Below are 17,781 nucleotides of genomic sequence, written 5' to 3'. Positions count from 1 at the left end.
CATCGGATGGAGGATCTTCCTCTCTGTCTCTCCTCCTCTCTGTATATCCGGCTTTCCAATAATAATAAAATCTTTAAAAAAAAAAAAAAAAAAAAGAGCAGAGGATCATGAAGATGAATTGACCCCGGGAACCATTTGCAAAGACAAGTGCAATTCAGTGAGGCAGAAGGCAGTTGTGTGGAAGAGGTAACATAGCAAGCTTGCTTGAGATGGGCCTGTGTACATGACTGGTCCTTCATGGTGTCTGGGAACTGGGATCTGAGAACAGTTCCCAACACCTTCACTGCTCAGGGTAACTCACTGTGCACAAATTACATGCTCACACAATGTGATTTAAACGCTTTCTTTCTGGAATTAGTATTATGTGCCGGGTAGAGGGTACTGACAACTCTGACCCCAATAAAATCCATAATTATGAAGTTTCTAATGAGATTTTCCACCAATACCCATGCGCCGTCACAACTTTTGTGGAGGAATTATGTCCAATGTGACTCTACTGGGAGAGGATTATGGGAAGCGTGTGCTTGGATTGCCATGAACTTTGTCCCGCACATCTTTTGCCTTAGATTCTTACTGAAATAAACCTCTGCCATCTGCACATTAACAGTCTGCATACTTTAATCCTCCAGGGGAATTATTGGGTATAGGGATGGTCTTAGAGACCCCTGAAACAGCCAATCCTACCAGAGGAATCCAGTGAAAAATGCCTACCCCATGTTGTACTTTCTAACCTCCACTACAGAGATATATTTTAATTCCCATGTTCCAGAATTTACCACCTGATTATTTTGGCATATTTTTGTTAATATACTATAACCACTCAGAAATTTTTGGAGTTTGCTAAGGTACTGCCATACACAGACAGTATTTTCTGTAATATCCAAGAGAGCTGGACACAGACTCCATGCTGAAATACACTTTTATGGCTGCTTTCAGCATGTGAATATTCTCACTAAAAGAGGAGCTGATGACTGTCAGGAGCATTGCACCTGTCCACGTCTGTCACAGGAGGAGTTTGTGCCAAACTTAGCAGCAAAAACCACAGTGCTTTAGGATATGCTTTTTACTTTGAGTATGCAAGATAAGGGATTATAGACCCGTGGTACCATCTCTCTGTGCTTATCAGCAAATTGAGAATTAGAGAAGCTAATTGATTTTCCAGCGGTAGCACAGCTTGTGCCTGAGCTGTATTTTAAGTCTGGTGATGTCTAGGCCACATGCCAGAGGATTCTTATCTATTGTCCTTCTAGTTACTTTATTTTAAAATGATTTCTTCTGGTTCTGAATAGCACTTAAGGGAGGGTAGTGTGGGGAAAAGTGGGGGCAGAAACAAAGAAAGTACTGGTCCTTCTTCAGAACAAATAAATTATTTTCCTTTTCCCATAACCTGATTCCAAATAGATGACTTTTTTTTCCTTCTGTGAATCTAATTAAATAGCAAGACCAAGAGATATGAAAAGGCCCTATAGACATAGATCTCCCTAATTTCTTAGGGTGTTTCTATTATGTCCTTAGTTGTGGCCACTCATTCTCAGAATGTGTGTGTGTGTGTGTGTGTGTGTGTGTGTGTGTGTGTCCATCTTTACTTGCTTTGTGCCAGCAGGAATATGTTTTTATTCCTTTATCTCCTTATCTTATTTATTGCAAGATGCTCAATCATTCATTGGAGTTGATGTTTTTCGTTTAAATGAGTAGAAATTTTACTTTTTCTGGGTGGAAGGACAGTTAGCTCACATCTCTTGGAAATAATTCTTAGTAGATTTAAATACTTTTTGCCTCCATTGTGACAAGAAGATGGTTTATAGAGAAACAAAAGAAAAAACACTTATTTCAGAAAACAGCTTCCTTCAATAAAATAATAATAAAATATGTTCTGGAGGAGTACGTGGGGGACGAGAAATCGCTTGGCAATCAAAAATGTAAACCTCTGAATTTTTGGTTGTGCTGTTTCACCACACCTGCCCTTTGCTTTTAAAATGTTCCAACAGTTACGAAGATGTTGATAATCCAACATTCTCAGGACTTTACATCCCCAAGCATTTATCATGCTAATGAGTCTATTCTGCCTCCATCCCCAAGCTAGATTAGTTTAATTCTAAATGAAGTCTCCTTTTTTTCATGTTTGGCACATGTTTTAGTAAGGCTCAGAAAATGGTTCTTGCTCAATGTGGTTTACTTAGGAATTCTGATATGTGAGGATGCTTACGCAGTCAACATTCTTCACAAAGGTTTCACTGCATCCAGTGACACCACTAATCGTTTTATTTGACTCTTATTTGAAAACCTCTGGTTCTTTTCTCTGCCTCTTCCAGCGACAGTTTTCCTGGAATTTTGGAAAAGACGGCGAGCAGTCATTGCTTACGACTGGGACTTGATAGACTGGGAAGAGGAGGAGGTTTGTATCATTTACCTTGGAAATTTTTTTTACAATAGTTATTTTTATTATTTCCCATGATACAATGTTGTCAATATAGGGATTCCCCACTTCCCTCCTCACCACCCCCTCCACCATTCTCCCCCATATTATTACAGTACTAAAGTCCTTTAGCAACCATTACAAGTTGAGAATTCTGTTATTTAAGTGCATCATGGCACTGTAGATATAGACGAAGGTAAAAATCTAGTATCACGTTGTCAAGCTATATTTAACTGTCTCACTGGGGGTCCTCTTTTTTTTTTAAAGATTTATTTTTATTACAAAGTCAGATATACAGAGAGGAGGAGAGACAGAGAGGAAGATCCTCCATCCGATGATTCACTCCCCAAGTGAGCCGCAACGGGCTGGTGCGCGCCAATCCGAGGTCAGGAACCAGGAACCTCTTCTAGGTCTCCCACATGGGTGCAGGGTCCCAATGCTTTGGGGCGTCCTCGACTGCTTTCCCAGGCCACAGGCAGGGAGCTGGATGGGAAGTGGAGCTGCCAGGATCAGAACCGGCACCCATATGGGATCCCGGGGCTTCCAAGGCGAGGACTTTAGCCGCTAGGCCTCGCTACCGGGCCCTGGGGGTCCTCTTTTTATCAGAGTAGAAGTACCTACTGCAATGTACCTTCACTTCTGATCTGCTAGTCTCTGTTATATAGTTCATCTATGAGGATGTTTATTTACCTGTATGTTTGTCTCATATTTGGATGAAGTTTGCCTTGTAAAAGAGAGAGAACATATGATAACTCAGAATTTAAAAAAAGAATAAGATGTTTAATACCTGTCTGCAAAACATTTTATGCTGTCTAAAAGGGGGCTTGCAGAATATTTTTTAAAAGACTACGTTCTGATTTGTTAGTGTAGTAAAATTCCCTGAGTATATAAAGAATTCTGCTTGGAGACCACCAGAAGAATTGGTAGTAAAAGTTATTTCAGTTTCTCAAATACCACCCATTTGCTTCAGCAGAAAGAGGATATGCACAGCTCTGGGAAAATATAGGTAAACCTCCCAGGATAAGAGAGGCACAGGCCTGTTGCAGTGAAAACCCTGGTATCCAGGCAGTATCCGGATGTGCCAGGCCCAGAGGAGGGCTCCCTGGTGGATGTGGCGGAATGTAGGGCCAATTGTGAACCAAACCATCAAGTGTATCACCAGTCCCTAGGACTGCCCTTTCTCTGCATATTCCCAAGTGCCCTCACGCTCCCTTTCCCTCTGGACCAGCACACCGTGCTTCCCTACCTGTGTGCTAGCTTGTTGCCTGGGCCTGCCCACGCCTGCTGGGTTTGAGTACCACTCTTCACTGCTGTCCTGTCCTCAACCATTCTTTCCTTCCTCACATAGATCTCTTACTCAGAGCTTCACTATGCTGGTGAATCAGATAAACTAATCACATGTCGTAATACAGGGATTAATGGATGTCTCTTCCCTGTGCATGTATTTTTATATATTAAAAGGAACCTTCTAGAACCCTACATAATAAGAATTCTATCGTTGTAATAAGCTTGGTGGAGAGTTTTTTGCTTGTTTGCTTGTTTTGGGTTTTTTTTTATTTTATTTTATTTAACTTACGCCTTGTGAATGGCAACTTTTTCTCTGTATTCTGTGAATATGCTTTTGTTCTCAAATGATACCCAATCAGTCACACAAATGACATCCATCCAGTTGTTCTCATACAAATGTTATCCTATCAGTTGTAATCCTGTGCTCGCTGACCTTCTGGGGTCACAAAGTCCTTACAGGCATGTAGGAGAAACCTGGCTACAACAACAAAATTGTGCGCAGAAGCTGCTGTCAATGTGTACCCATTCTCCACAGTCTTCCTCGTCATTCACTTCTTTTCTGTCAGTACCTTCATCAGCTTCTCCAACCTTTCTGCCTGGATTCACTCAGTTTCCCTTTCGCCAGGTTCTGCTCACTCTCCATGTCTTTCAAAGCACTCCAACAGAACAGGTGCTTAATTCACTTCAGTATAACCTCTTGCTCATTGTCTCCTCTTAATCCCGCAATTGCTTTTTAGTCAAGCACGCTGCACACGTGTATGGGACTCCCTATATGAAAGGAAGCTTGAATTAGAATTGGAAAAACCTTGATTTTAGCTGAATTTGAAAGGTACTTTCTCTGTTTTTAATGCCAATTAACAAGACATTAAAAATCTATTGATTACAGATAAATGACTGTTATAGGAATATATTTAAAAAGAGATGTCACATGTTTTCAGTAGACTGTCTATAAAAATGAAAAAATGTAGGATAAAACTATGAATTATACTGTCATTATAACCACAACATTGATTTGAACATTTTCTTATTCAGATACATTCTTTGTGCCTGTGTCCATTTTACTGCCTGGTAGTAAAAGTAAAAACTTAATAAACGTTCCTATCCATTAGGTAAGGACAGGTGGTCCTATTAACAACTATTATTCTCAGTTTATTGCTTTAATCCTAGCGTCATAATGGAGGAACTAAATGATAGTTTAAATTACAATGCTAGCTTTTAATGATAATAAATTTTGACCTTCAGGCTTTAGATTTTTTTTTTTTTTACAAATTTTACCTTCCAAATATTCCAGTCTAAGTCCCCAAGTCCAATCCACTTCATTGGTTGACTGAATCAGGAGGCAGTCATTTTGTGGTACTTTAAAATAGGCTTTATTTCTTGAATGAGCGCTTCTTCAATGCCTAAATGTATATCTGCTTGTTCTTTAGGAGGAAATCCGACCTCAGTTTGAAGCCAAGTATTCCAAGAAAGAGCGGATGAATCCCATTTCAGGAAAGCCAGAACCTTACCAAGCATTTGCAGACAAGTGCAGCAGACTTATCGTTTCTGCATCTGGGATCTTTTTTATGGTTTGAAGCTCCTTTTTTAAGAAGATTGTTTCATAAAGTACAAGCTCGTTGCATGGTAGCAGTAACAATGTCACATAGTTTTTAACAAATCATTTTTCGCACATGGTATGGTTTAGCTATAATGGTCTGGAATAATGTTGCTGTCCCCATAAAATAGATGGCACAACTGAGGCTCCACAAGGTTACAGGGCATTTTTAGGGTCATCAGATTAGTAGCCAAGAACCCAGACATTCTAATCCAGTGCTCCTTCCACACACAGTGTTCCATTATGTCACACTGAAAGAAATTAAAAATGTGAACTAAAATTTACAACAGTGTTTTTCTAAGTTGTTTTCACCATGCCCATACAATAAACAAAATGAAAAAAAGTGGAAAGATAGAAACAATAAGTTATTTTCATGACCAAAATTGAAATGCATGCATAAATTCTTCATAATATACATTTTCCATGAATTTTTCAAAGACTTACTTGTATGCATGAATTTTATTTTTTCACTGAAATATGCCTGTCTGACTATGCTATCACTTATATCTTATGAATATTCTGACATATTTTATACATTCTCTGTCATAACCAGGATGTGCTATACAAATAGATATATGAGTACATAACTGTCATAACCAAAACAGTGCTAACTTTTACAAAAGGCAATGCTTTTTTTTTCTTTTATGATGGTGTTAGCTGTCTTGTGAGTACCAGATACATCTTGCTGAAGTAGATGTCATTAATGGTCACATCAGCTTGAAATAACTCTAAGAAGTTAATTTGTGATTAACTTGGATATTTCTGATATTGATATATATGCAAATCCCATAAGGGGTGATTTAAACTCTCCTCTTTTCAAGTGATGTGCCTGTGAATATCTATCCTAGAATTTGATAGTAGAAAAGACAAGGACATTCCCCCCATCTTGTCACTGAAGACACCAGGAGTGTCCAAGGCTAGGCAGCTTGCCCAAAGACTCTTGATCAAGGTTCAAGATCAAGGTTGGCACCAGCCCCTTCTATAGATATGACTTTGTAAAGTAGTGTGTCACGCTTTGCCCTGTACCTACCTTCATATGTACTGACTTGGCTATCATAGTAGAGTTACAGACAAATGGAGCCTTCCTTAGTCTACAGTTGGGGAACCTGGAGCACAGGAGGCCCAAGCCATGAAGACAAGCTTGCCCAAGATCACACTGCTGGGGAAATAGCTGAGCAGGAATCCTGATCTGTTATCTAACTTGAGGCAGGCTAAGTGTGTATTCCACTCTGTGATCTTGCCACCCAGAGCTAAATTTCAGGGCAAATTTCTCCTGTGTCCCTATCAACAGATCCAGGGTTGACACCTCATCAGATTTTTGATGTGTTGTTATTGTTTTTGTTAGTTCCAGGTAGACATCATCCTCAAGCTTTTGGAGCATTTCATCCTTAAGTGTTAGTAGAAAATAAAGTTTGTGCCTAGAAGCGGGATGCTCCTGTGAAGGAAGAAATCTAAGTCAACAGGGCTGCCCTGAGGCCTGGCTTTACAATCCAGCTTTGGATGATGGATTAAGATGAGGTCCCTAGGACGTAGTAGAAGAACCTAATAGAAATCACAAAGGTTTTTGGGTTTCAGTTTCTCACTAGTCTATAGAAATGGGAGATGTGCCATGTTGTCCTCAGACACCATAAAATCTTCAGGGAAAGCAGCTTCAGTCCACAGATGCATCTGTTTGAGAAAGCATTGTATACTTATTTACACAGCTGGCTCACTCAACAGTTAACTGAGCATCTTCTATGCACCTGCAGTCATACGGAGATGCTGCACAAAGAGTGGTGACTGAAGCAGATGCCGTTCCTCCTCCATGGAGCTTCTTTTCTAGTACAGACTGTGAACAGTAACCAAGCAGATAAATTACTGGAAATTACAGTTAGTATCCTGAAAGGAGATATATACTCACAGGGTATAAATATAACTACAATAAAAGCAATCTAGGGGCCATGCCAAGATTTGACTGTGAAGTAGGGCTTGAGCAGAAGTGAAAAGGAATGAGTAGATGTGTACTAGGCTGTTGTATATGTACATGCATGCATTTATGTTCTAGGAGACTAGGTGGAGAGTCATTGCAAAAGCAATGATCATAAAGAGTGAGGACACTTGGTCCAGTTGAAGCAGTGAGAGAAAATATGGGATCTCCAGGAGAAAGGCAGAATAGCCCATGGGGTTGAAAACACCAGGCTGGCCACAATAAGGACTTCGCTTTTAGTCTCTTTTTTTTTTAGATTTATTTATTTTTATTGGAAAGGCAGATATACAGAGAGGAGGAGAGACAGAGAGAAAGATCTTCCATCCGATGATTCACTCCCCAAGCGGCCACAATGGCTGGAGCTGAGCTGATCTGAAGCCAGGAGCCAGGAGCTCTTCCAGGTGTCCCACGCGGGTGCAGGGTCTCAAGGCTATGGGCCATCCTCTACTGCTTTCCCAAGCCACAAGCAGGGAGCTGGATGGGAAGTGGGGCTTCCAGGACCAGTGATCATATGGGATTCTGGTGCGTGCAAAGTGAGGACTTTAACCACTACGCTATCGCACCAGGCCCAGGACTTCGCTTTTATTCTTGAATAACTCTGAACAGAAAAGTAACATGCTAGGATTCTCATAATAAATATTATTTCTCTGCTCAGTCTGAGGTTCCACTTAAGAAGGTGCTATCCCATAACTTACACTGATTCTCAGTTTTCTAGCAGATGGTTTTTCTATTGGAATGCAAGAGAAAATACAGAAAGAAGGGAGGAACCCCAGGGACTAGTGTGAGCTAGAAGCCATTGCTTTATTTCCTTATCAGAAGATTTCCTGGGAGGGTGACTTCGCTCCCTGAAATGTTCCAAGGGACTCACGGGGACTCTGTCTTCCTGCCAGATCTGTGTGGTCATCGCGGCCGTGTTCGGGATCGTCATTTACCGGGTGGTGACTGTCAGCACTTTCGCAGCCTTCAAGTGGGCACTCATCAGGAATAACTCTCAGGTTGCAACCACAGGGACTGCCGTGTGCATCAACTTTTGTATCATTATGTTGCTGAACGTGGTAAGTGGTGTGAACCTAGCTGCAGCAAGCCTAGTTTGTGATGCCAGTTCCAACAGCTGTTAGGATCACAGATGGTTCACAGTGCTCCACTCCACCATATGGGCAGGTAAAAATAGAGCCAGAGAAAAAGGAAGTGACTCAAGCGAGGGTCAGAGACAGTGTCTGTCTGATTTGAACTCAAGTGTGAAGAGTTGAGTGCTTGGGTTCACTGAGACTCAGCTATTGCACCCAAGAGTTGCAAGCCTGTTTCCAATGTGGGTGTCACTACTACTTTAGCCATCACTGCTGACTTCCAAGGTGCACTTTAGCAGGAAGCTGGATTTGAGGTTTATTCATTTACTTGAAAGATTCATTCACTTAACTGAAAGATGTAGGCAAATATAATGATATATATATATATATATATATATATATATATATATAGTTGCTGACATTGAAAGCACCTACTGTGTGCTGGAAGCTTCACTGCTAGGAATTTTTATATTTTATTCAGTGAGGAGCTTCGGAGTAGCCAAAGTAGGTCATAGAGAGCCCTTATATTGCTATGAGCAATGCCTATAATAATATCCATTGTTCTTAGGAGTATCCCTAGGGTTTGTTTTCCTTTATCAACAGCATGAATAGCTGTGGTGTTCTAATGTCCTATACAGCATCAGACTAGAATAGCATAAGGTTGTTAAGGCAAGAATCCTGATGATTGCAGGAAATGACAAGTGATAGCAATGGGGAGGAAACAAAGAAAAAAATACAGAATACCTTAAAAAGCAGAATCACCTCCAACTCTAGTATGCAGGAGCCAATTGCCTTACCCTCCTCAGCCACTTCTGGCATTGTCCTCACCTGCACACATGTTCTCATGTCCCTTGTATGCCTTGAAACTTTGCAGGTTCCCTTACAAGATCAACCAAGCATTAAGATAGCTAGGAAAAGGTTTTTTTTTTAATCTTTTTTAAGATTAAGAAAGAGGTAAAGCCACCACAATATATTCTTCCAAACAAATCAGTTAATCACAAAGACAGCTTCCATCAAAACACTGATTAGGCTGAAACACATACATTGATTAGGTTGAAAAGATCAAACTAGAAGTTCTCACAGCTTCCTTTGGACAGATCTCAAAGATCAGCCAGCTTTTTCGTGGTTACAGATATTAGTGTATCAAGTTTAGAAACCTCGGTTTTCCACTGCCCTTACCAGATCCCTCTTCTTGCAGTTCCAGTCAGTGTGAGTCATCCGATGTGTGGATGCTATTCTCCCTGCCCAGATTATCCTGTGTGCCATGGTGACAGATTTTCCATAGGTCCGAGTGTGACCCTGTGCACTTGCCCTTATATTGTAAAAAGTAATAGAATCAATAGATTGGTTGCCTTACTGTTCCTTTTTGCAAAATCATTTTTTAGTGTTCATCCAGTGACATACCGTCAGCTCCCAAGTTCTTTCAAACAAATGCCAAACTGAAGCACTTGAACAAGCATATGTCAGTGTGAAACAGAAAGGATATTTTTTGTAAATTTTGTAAAAAGTATAAATTTTGTAAACATTTAAAATTTTTTTTTTCTGTTCATTATTTAAGGCCTTTGTAATATCAAACTGTTGGTTGTGACATCTAATCTGTTTACCAGGATTTTATTGTTATCAAGATTTATTTGATTTTTATTTTGAAGGCAGAGTTACAGAGAGAAGGAGAGATACAGAAAGAAATCTTTCCTCCATTGATTAGCTCCCAAATGGCCACAATGGCCGGAGCTAAGCCAATCTGAAATTAGGATCCAGGAGCTTCTTTCAGGTTTCCCACATGGGTGTGGGTTCAGGGCCCAAGGACTTGAGCCATCATCTGCTGCTTTCCCAGGCCATAAGCAGGGTGCACAGAATCAGAAGTGGAGCAACCAGGACATGAATTTGTGCCCATATTGGATACCAGCACCATGGGCGAAGAACCAGTCCCACCAGGATTTATTTTTATGATCAATTGAGGATGACTCTACAATAACAATATAACAGCATTTCTTATTAAAAAATCATTGGAGCAGGTGTGGTGGTATATCTGTTTAATCTTCTGTCTGCATTGCCAGCATCCCATATGGGTGCCAGTGTGTCACCTGTCTGCTCCACTTTCCACTCTGCTCCCTGTTTGTGGCCTGGGAAAGCAGCAGAAGATGGCTCAAGTCCTTGGGCTTCTATACCCAGAGAGAGACCCAGGAGAAGCTCCTAGCTCCCAGCTTTGGACAAGCATAGCACTGGTCATTGAGGCCATTTGGAGAGTTAACCAGTAGATACTTCTCTTATTCTCTCTCTGCCTCTCTCTGTAACTCTGACCTTCATGTAAAATAAATAAATCTTAAAACAGAGAAGAAATGAAAATTGTATCAATCTCTTTTAACATTGGAATCTATGAGTTTTAGTGTTCAAAATGCAAACTTAGACTGTAAAACCTTATTATTGCACATTAAAATTGCCAACTGGGTAGCATAATATAGAAAACCATTGTTGATGGAAGTTTGGAATCATCCAGTTGGAATATTTTGCCTGTTTCCATTGTCAGCAGAAATCTCAGATAAGAGAATTCAAATTTAAGAAAGAATACTTGAGGTCAGTGGAGCCAATACTCGTTCTATCCACATATGAGGAACATGATGGTCTGAGGAAAGGATGAGATCACTTGCCCAAATCCCAAAGTTGATTGGTGGTAAATGCATAATTCCAGCTAGAGAAATTTAACCAGCATGTTTTAGCTATGTTACATTTTAAATGGGATATCATTTGCATATTGTGCAAATCCATAGACCAGTTTTTCTTTTCAATTATCGTCTTTCATTTTAGGAAATAGTTGCTTTTCCTCTCAATTTATACTCTCTTTGTGAGATCTCTTATACCTGGCATTTTCCCTAAACTATATCCTGTGTACATTTGTGTACCCCCCCACACACACACAATTAGTTTCTAAAACCATCTATTTACCAGAGGCTAGGGAACCTAAGGATACAGCCAGTATATTATGGAAAAGCAGAGTATCATAAACAGTAGTATTTGATGGTAATGTTTGATCGTTTCATCATTTCTAAATGCTCTTAGAAGCTACAACAATCCATAAATAATAGGATTACTATATAAATAATAGTATCTTATCATCAGGAGGGGCCCTAGAGACTTTACATTTAGATTACCGGGACTTGGAAATTTCTGCCCACCCCAACCTAAAAATCTGGGAATTCGTGGAAGCAGCCTTGTTGCCATGGAATTATTCTCTCCAACATACGAAGGGAGATTCAGACAATCATAAAACAGTCCTTGTGCGTGACTCTCTGGCCCTGAGAGGAAGCAGTTCTCCACAGTGTTCCCATTCTGTGAGCAATGCATAATGACATTATTTCCAGTCATGAATTGATCAGCGAGTTTATTTAAAATCACAGATTTCACAGCATTTAAATTGACTTGTTAAATGTCTGAAATTTCTTTTATAGCTCTATGAAAAAGTTGCACTGCTTCTGACAAATTTAGGTAAGTGGAACCCTTTTAATTTCATGGTGCAATATTGTGGTCAGGAAAGCATATTATCAGATTCCTTTTACAAATACCAGTGGAAATAAGTTATTTTTATTTGTATACAGTGTGGATTATTTTTCCCATGATGGAATATTTTAAATATATTCTAGTAGTAAAAGAATCTCTGCTACCTAAAGCTTTAACTTATCACAACCATTGCTTATAAAGAACTGATATAAGTAGATTTCCTTACTATGAGTAATAAAAATATCATCACAGAAGAATGTAGGATGCATCCAGTATAATTTAGGAAATTGTACAATTGTTGTTACCTACAGTTTTTAATTAGTTACTAAGTTTTTATGAACTGTAAGATCAGAGCCAGTTGCTTGCTTTGAATTCCAGAAGTATTCTAACTAGAAATGTAGGCATGGGAATGATCCCTGACACTTGTAGAAATACTTTTCCTCTGGGCAAGTCACCTCTAACCCATAAAGAATCACAACAATTTAGTATCAGGCCATAAACTGTACATTTACCACTTTTTCAAAATACAGAAATAGTCCAAATTTTAATAATGAGACATTGGACCTTGTGCTCTAGAAAGTCTGAGAAAATTACACGCTCCCCACAGACAGCTTTCTTTAATGCATGCCCAAGTGTGACTTTCTGGAGGAAGAGAAAAGCATAAAAGCATTTTTATTTATAATAATTATTACAATAAGAGACCATCTGTTGACCCTTCCTGTGTGCTAGAAACAGAGCAAGGTGTGTTACATATGTATCTCTCCTCCAGTGTCACTGAAAATTTCCATCACCACCACCTTTCAACCCACAAACACAACAAGGTTTATGTTATGGAAGAGGAAATGTCCCAATAGTAGTTTATGTCCGGTGACACCTTGATCCAGACTGGTTGAGAAGCCAATGGAAAAACAGCCTGGGTCCACCCAAGGTTGAAGCACCTGGTTACCTGGCTGCCTGACAACCCAGGAAATCTTGCCATGTAACCAGAAGTACTTTAAAAATTCTTTGTCTTCCGTATTCTGAGTAACAGGTCAGCATTGTTCTGAAATGAACATTGAAACCATTTAAGTCAGCTGTCTTCCTTTTTCTCTTCCTTTTGCCTCCCAGATTGACTCCCAGGAAACATTATGAGTTTTATAGTTCATGGAGAAGGGATTGACCTAACGTTAAACAATTTGGGGAGTGTAGGAACAGAAAGTACTATGTCATTAAGTATATTTTCTTTGACATTGCTCAAAGTGAAAGGCAGCTCCCAAGGAAGGTCAAGTGCCTTGGACATGAGATTCAGGTTGAAGTTTCACTTTGAGGGCAAAGAGATCCATCTTTTGATTCATATCACAGTGTCCAGAGAGTGCTTGCTCTGTAGGAGCTGAAACACAAGGAAGTAGGTGAGAACTGGTGCATGACTGAGGTCAGGAAATTGTTGAACACAGGTAGTGATGTACAGTGAAAGCCCCTGGGATGGGGTGCTCAGCTTGGGGTCTGCCCGTGAGAGTGAATAGTGAATGAAGCTGAAGGTAAAGGAGTCAAGTGCATGCTCTCAGCAACCTGGGGGAGTAGCTTGCCTCCTTCTCTGGAAGTGGCCTGGGATACACTCCACAGCTAGACGTTGACATCAAGGAATTCGTAGGAGCTGGGAGATGACCTGTCTCTACCCAGTCCCAAGTGCATGAGTGGCCATGAAGAGGAAGAGATAAAGCTAGGCAGAGAGTGGACCTGAGGTCCTTTTAGGCTGGCTGTGTGTGTCCTGACTCTCTGGCATCCTGTCACCCTGGAGCACCCTAGAGATGGTGTTCCTACAGATGCATCAATCACCACTCCCTACCAAGCTCTTTGGGAGGCTGATCGCTGAGCTCCAGGATCCTCTGGATGGTCCAGATCTTCTTTCACCACCTGTGGGTGAATCAGAGACCCCAGTGGTCCCCCTGCCTTCTGAGAACCCTTTGCCGCAGGCCCATGTGTGAAGAGAGAGTGGGGAAGGGGAAGACCTGGCGCTCAGACTCTACTCCGTTTTGTCCACAGAACAGCCTCGCACAGAGTCCGAGTGGGAGAACAGCTTCACCCTGAAAATGTTTCTTTTTCAGTTCGTCAATCTGAACAGCTCCACGTTTTACATCGCGTTCTTCCTCGGAAGGTAGGAACGGGAGCCCTGCATGCCTCCCCAAGCCAGGCTGCTGGAGACAGGGCTCTCAGAGGTCACTGGCTAGGTCTGGTAAGGAAGGCCCTCCTTTAGGGTGATTTATCCTTGGGGTGAGAAGAGAAGGACAGTTTTCTTTCTATTCCCAAATTCAAGACCCCTTCACACCCAGGGCAACTGTAGCAAGCCTTCTGCACTCACTGTGCTCTTTATTGCTAAAATACACAGAGGAATGTGGTTCCCCCGTGGAGGTGGCAAAAGGAAAATGTCTGCTTGCTGGATCCATGTCCACATGAACCAATTACTAAAGGAGCAGTAAACTGCTGCACATCCTAAACCCTTGACATCATGAGAGACGGGTCACCTGGCATGAAAGTGGGTGGAAATGGGATGCCAGAGCACAGAGCGTGACTTCAAACTCCAGCTTGAGGATTTGGGAAGGATTCACAGTCATAGCCTACTTAGCTTGGTGACATCTCTAAGCATTTCTGAGATGAGCAATGAATGGAAGGGCCAGCTATGCAGTTTGGGTGAGGGAGGTGTAACTGCTGGTTTTTGTTTTCTGCTGACAGCAGCACAGAATTATTGTCAGCTTTTTAAAAAATAGTGGCTATTATCCAGAAAGACCAAATGTGTTTAAATCCAAGAACAAACCTGATGCTTTCACAGGCCAAAGCTCTTGATATTCAGCAGAAAAGTGTTAAAAGTCACAGCAGATAGCAAGAACCGGCCCCTATGTGAGCTCAGCAACTGGGCAGAAAGGTCAGAAGAGAAATATCCTCTGGGGAATCCCAAAAGCTGTAGTTATGGTAACTGTCAGAATTTCCCTGTGCCCTCAGACTTGAGATCTCCTGTGGCAGTAACTTACATTGGAGGATGTGCTAAGCTGAGTAGTCAGTGAACACTTTGATCTAGAGGATGCTAATGGCTTGTTTTTCTGTGTGTTGAAGATTCACAGGACACCCAGGTGCCTACTTGAGGCTGATAAACAGGTGGAGACTAGAAGAGGTCTGTATTTCTCCTCCGTGCCTTGTTTCTATTTGAAATCTGGCATTGAACTGTCATGGGGCAACTTTGTGCAGATTAGAGAGCAGACACCCTTGCTTCCTCCCCATTGATTCTTGAATTTCTGTGTTTGCTTACCTTGCAGTGCCACCCTAGTGGATGCCTTATTGATCTCTGTATGCAAATGGGTATTATAATGGTGCTAAAGCAGACCTGGAATAATTTCATGGAACTTGGCTACCCGTAAGTACCTTAGCTGACTGTCATGGAGAGGCAAGGCGGCACCGCTCGTGATTGGCTTTTCTGGGTGTGGCAAGTAAGATAAGCAAAGCAGACTCAATGAGGGAGCCAGGACCTCACACTCAGGTGGTCAGAGGCAGCCCTGGAGAGAATAAACACTGGTCACTTGGGGAGGGTTAGCACAAGTCCCATCAACGAAAGGAAGTGTTCTCTAGGAAGTTTCCCTAGACCCCTAAATACTGAAGCTTTGCTTGTAAGTCGCTTTAAATGAGGACCTTTGGGGCTGCAGCTTCGAGGTCCCTAGCTGTTGATGACACATTAACTAGTTCTCCATTTCTCCACCCCCTCAATAAACCAGGGGGAAAAAACTTATGGAAAGGAGAGCTCAGAGAATACTGTGTTTACAAGTCAGGCTTTTGCAACCAACAAGGTACTATTGCCTATTCACTGACGACAAATGGTCAAAAACTTGCATTGCCTTTGTAAAGACAGCCTCAGATGCTGCTGCTTTTGCTCAGATTTGTTAAGTCTCAGAAAGATGTGACTCGGCAGTGCTTGCATTTCCGCCTTAATTCCACACCTCTTGGTTCCTGTGTCAGCTAGGTGTCTCTGTAGAGAGCTCTAGGTTTCAGAAAGGCTCATTCAGCTAGATCAATGTGCTGAACCTGAGTTCACTTGAGAAAACCTGCTCCTAGCTTACTGCCAGTGACTTTCCAGTCTTAGATTGATTTTTAGAAATCTCATTTGAAGACTTGGATGTTTTCTGTAAACCTTTTTCAAATACATGAAAGAAGGAATTTAGAAAAATTCTATTCTATGTTAAACCTTAATGAATCAAAATGTCATAGCCATGAAGGGGACTTTAGCTTCGAGTTACCTGGACATAGAGTGAACCTTCAAAGGAGGAGAGTTTGCCTTTGATACTAATCCTTTCATTTTCTTTACTTCATACCTTTTTGTTTTTGGTATTTGTACTCAGAAATACCTCGTTAATTGTTTTTTTGGTCCCTTTCGGTTTTACCACTAGGCCACAAGTCTAGTCACTTTAAACTCTGGTAAAATGCATACCTGCATACTACTAAGGATGAAGGGGCAAATGTCATTAGTAAGATGCATTTTCCTGGCTTTCAGAGTCCATGTTAAGCTCAAGCCCAAAGTAGGCAAGTCCAGTTGTAGAAATATAGACATCTGCATTTCAAGAGAACAAGCACTTGTGTGGGTTTGCAGATGGTCTCAGCCTCTGAAGTGTGTGTGTATGTAAGACTGCTCATGGATCCTGAATTAAAACATTTCAGACAAGTCTTACTGTCATTGGATATCTGTGCATTGCCTTTGTATTGGGAAATTTATTTATAGATGTTCAGGGTTTTTCTTTAAGGCCCTCATAGGCCACACTGAACCTGTGACAATTTCATGAATGATTAAAATGGGTTGATCAATTGTTCTTTTTATTTGTAAGTAGATATTCTTGAAGCATACATTCCACTGATATTTCTTCCTACTTCAAGACATAATTTCCTGGCTAAATTGCCTTGGATTTTTTAAACTGTTGTTCTCTATTACATCATTGTAAGAGTCTGATCTTGTTGCACAGGTTAATTCAGAATTGGTGGACTAGAAGGAAATTGCGACAAGAACACGGACCAGAGAGGAAAATAAATTTCCCACAATGGGAAAAGGACTACAACCTTCAGCCGATGAATGCCTACGGACTCTTCGATGAATACTTAGAAATGAGTATGGAAATTTTATAATTAATATCATAGTAACTATAAATGCAAATTTTAGTTACTTGGTAAGATGCAACTCAACGTACACCTGTTACCAAGGGGTCCATCCATTTGTGGAGAGTCCTGAGCTCTATGCAGAGGACCCAGCGTCCTGTTTAAGAAGTTCAGTATTTATTTACATGTAGTGCCACAAGCCTAGTCACTTTAAACTCTGCCTGACAGTGTGTCATGTGCCTTATAATAAATCAACAGGGAGCAAAAACGAGGTAGGAAAGGTAGTGGACAAAACAAGAAGCAATTACCACTCATGAAGTGACTGATGTGTTCATCCAGCAGACATCTGTCCAGCCCTGTTGTGTGCTAAGCAGACTCTATGTGACACCAACACAGCGTGAGGCACAGTGCCCAGCTTTTAAAGAGTGCACAAGCTAGAAAAGGGAAACTTAAGAAGCATTACAGATGCCACAGTATGAATCAGTAAGATCTATGATGGGGTTGGTGATTTCTGTCGTGGGAGGGAAATGACAGGAAGCTGGGGTGCTTAATCCATACCACACTTACAGGTAAGTTATTATATTTCTCTAGAATCAAACCCAAGCTACTTCTGTCAACACATAACTAAGATCATGTATTCGTTTTGAAGATGTATTTATTTGTTTGAAAGGCAGAGTTACAGAGAGAAAGAGACAAATAGAGGGAGAGAGAGCTCTCCCATCTTCTGGTTCATTTCCCAGGGGCCAATGGGGCTGGGTTAGGCCAAAGCCAGTAGTCAACAGGCTCATCCTGGTCTTGCAGCAGCCCAAATACTTGAGCCATCTTCTGCTGCTTTCCTAGGCACATTATC

The 17,781-nt window shown here is 41.1% G+C and overlaps 1 protein-coding gene across 1 annotated transcript in view; it reads left to right on the top strand.

The window, feature by feature from the left end:
* The window catches only part of ANO4 (anoctamin 4), a 311,842-nt gene that overhangs the window by 268,891 nt on the left and 25,170 nt on the right, over positions 1-17,781 (top strand). The window contains exons 17-24 of the mRNA XM_004589617.3: positions 2,313-2,395; positions 5,131-5,271; positions 8,154-8,318; positions 11,777-11,813; positions 13,848-13,959; positions 14,913-14,970; positions 15,113-15,210; positions 16,802-16,944. Coding sequence (XP_004589674.2) covers positions 2,313-2,395; positions 5,131-5,271; positions 8,154-8,318; positions 11,777-11,813; positions 13,848-13,959; positions 14,913-14,970; positions 15,113-15,210; positions 16,802-16,944 — 837 coding nt within the window. The remainder of the gene's footprint in view (positions 1-2,312; positions 2,396-5,130; positions 5,272-8,153; positions 8,319-11,776; positions 11,814-13,847; positions 13,960-14,912; positions 14,971-15,112; positions 15,211-16,801; positions 16,945-17,781) is intronic.

Source organism: Ochotona princeps, chromosome 15 (genome assembly GCF_030435755.1).
Source record: "Ochotona princeps isolate mOchPri1 chromosome 15, mOchPri1.hap1, whole genome shotgun sequence".
Lineage (NCBI taxonomy): Eukaryota > Metazoa > Chordata > Mammalia > Lagomorpha > Ochotonidae > Ochotona > Ochotona princeps.
Note: the sequence above shows the minus strand (reverse complement) of the source record. Positions and strands in the feature narration are given on the sequence as shown.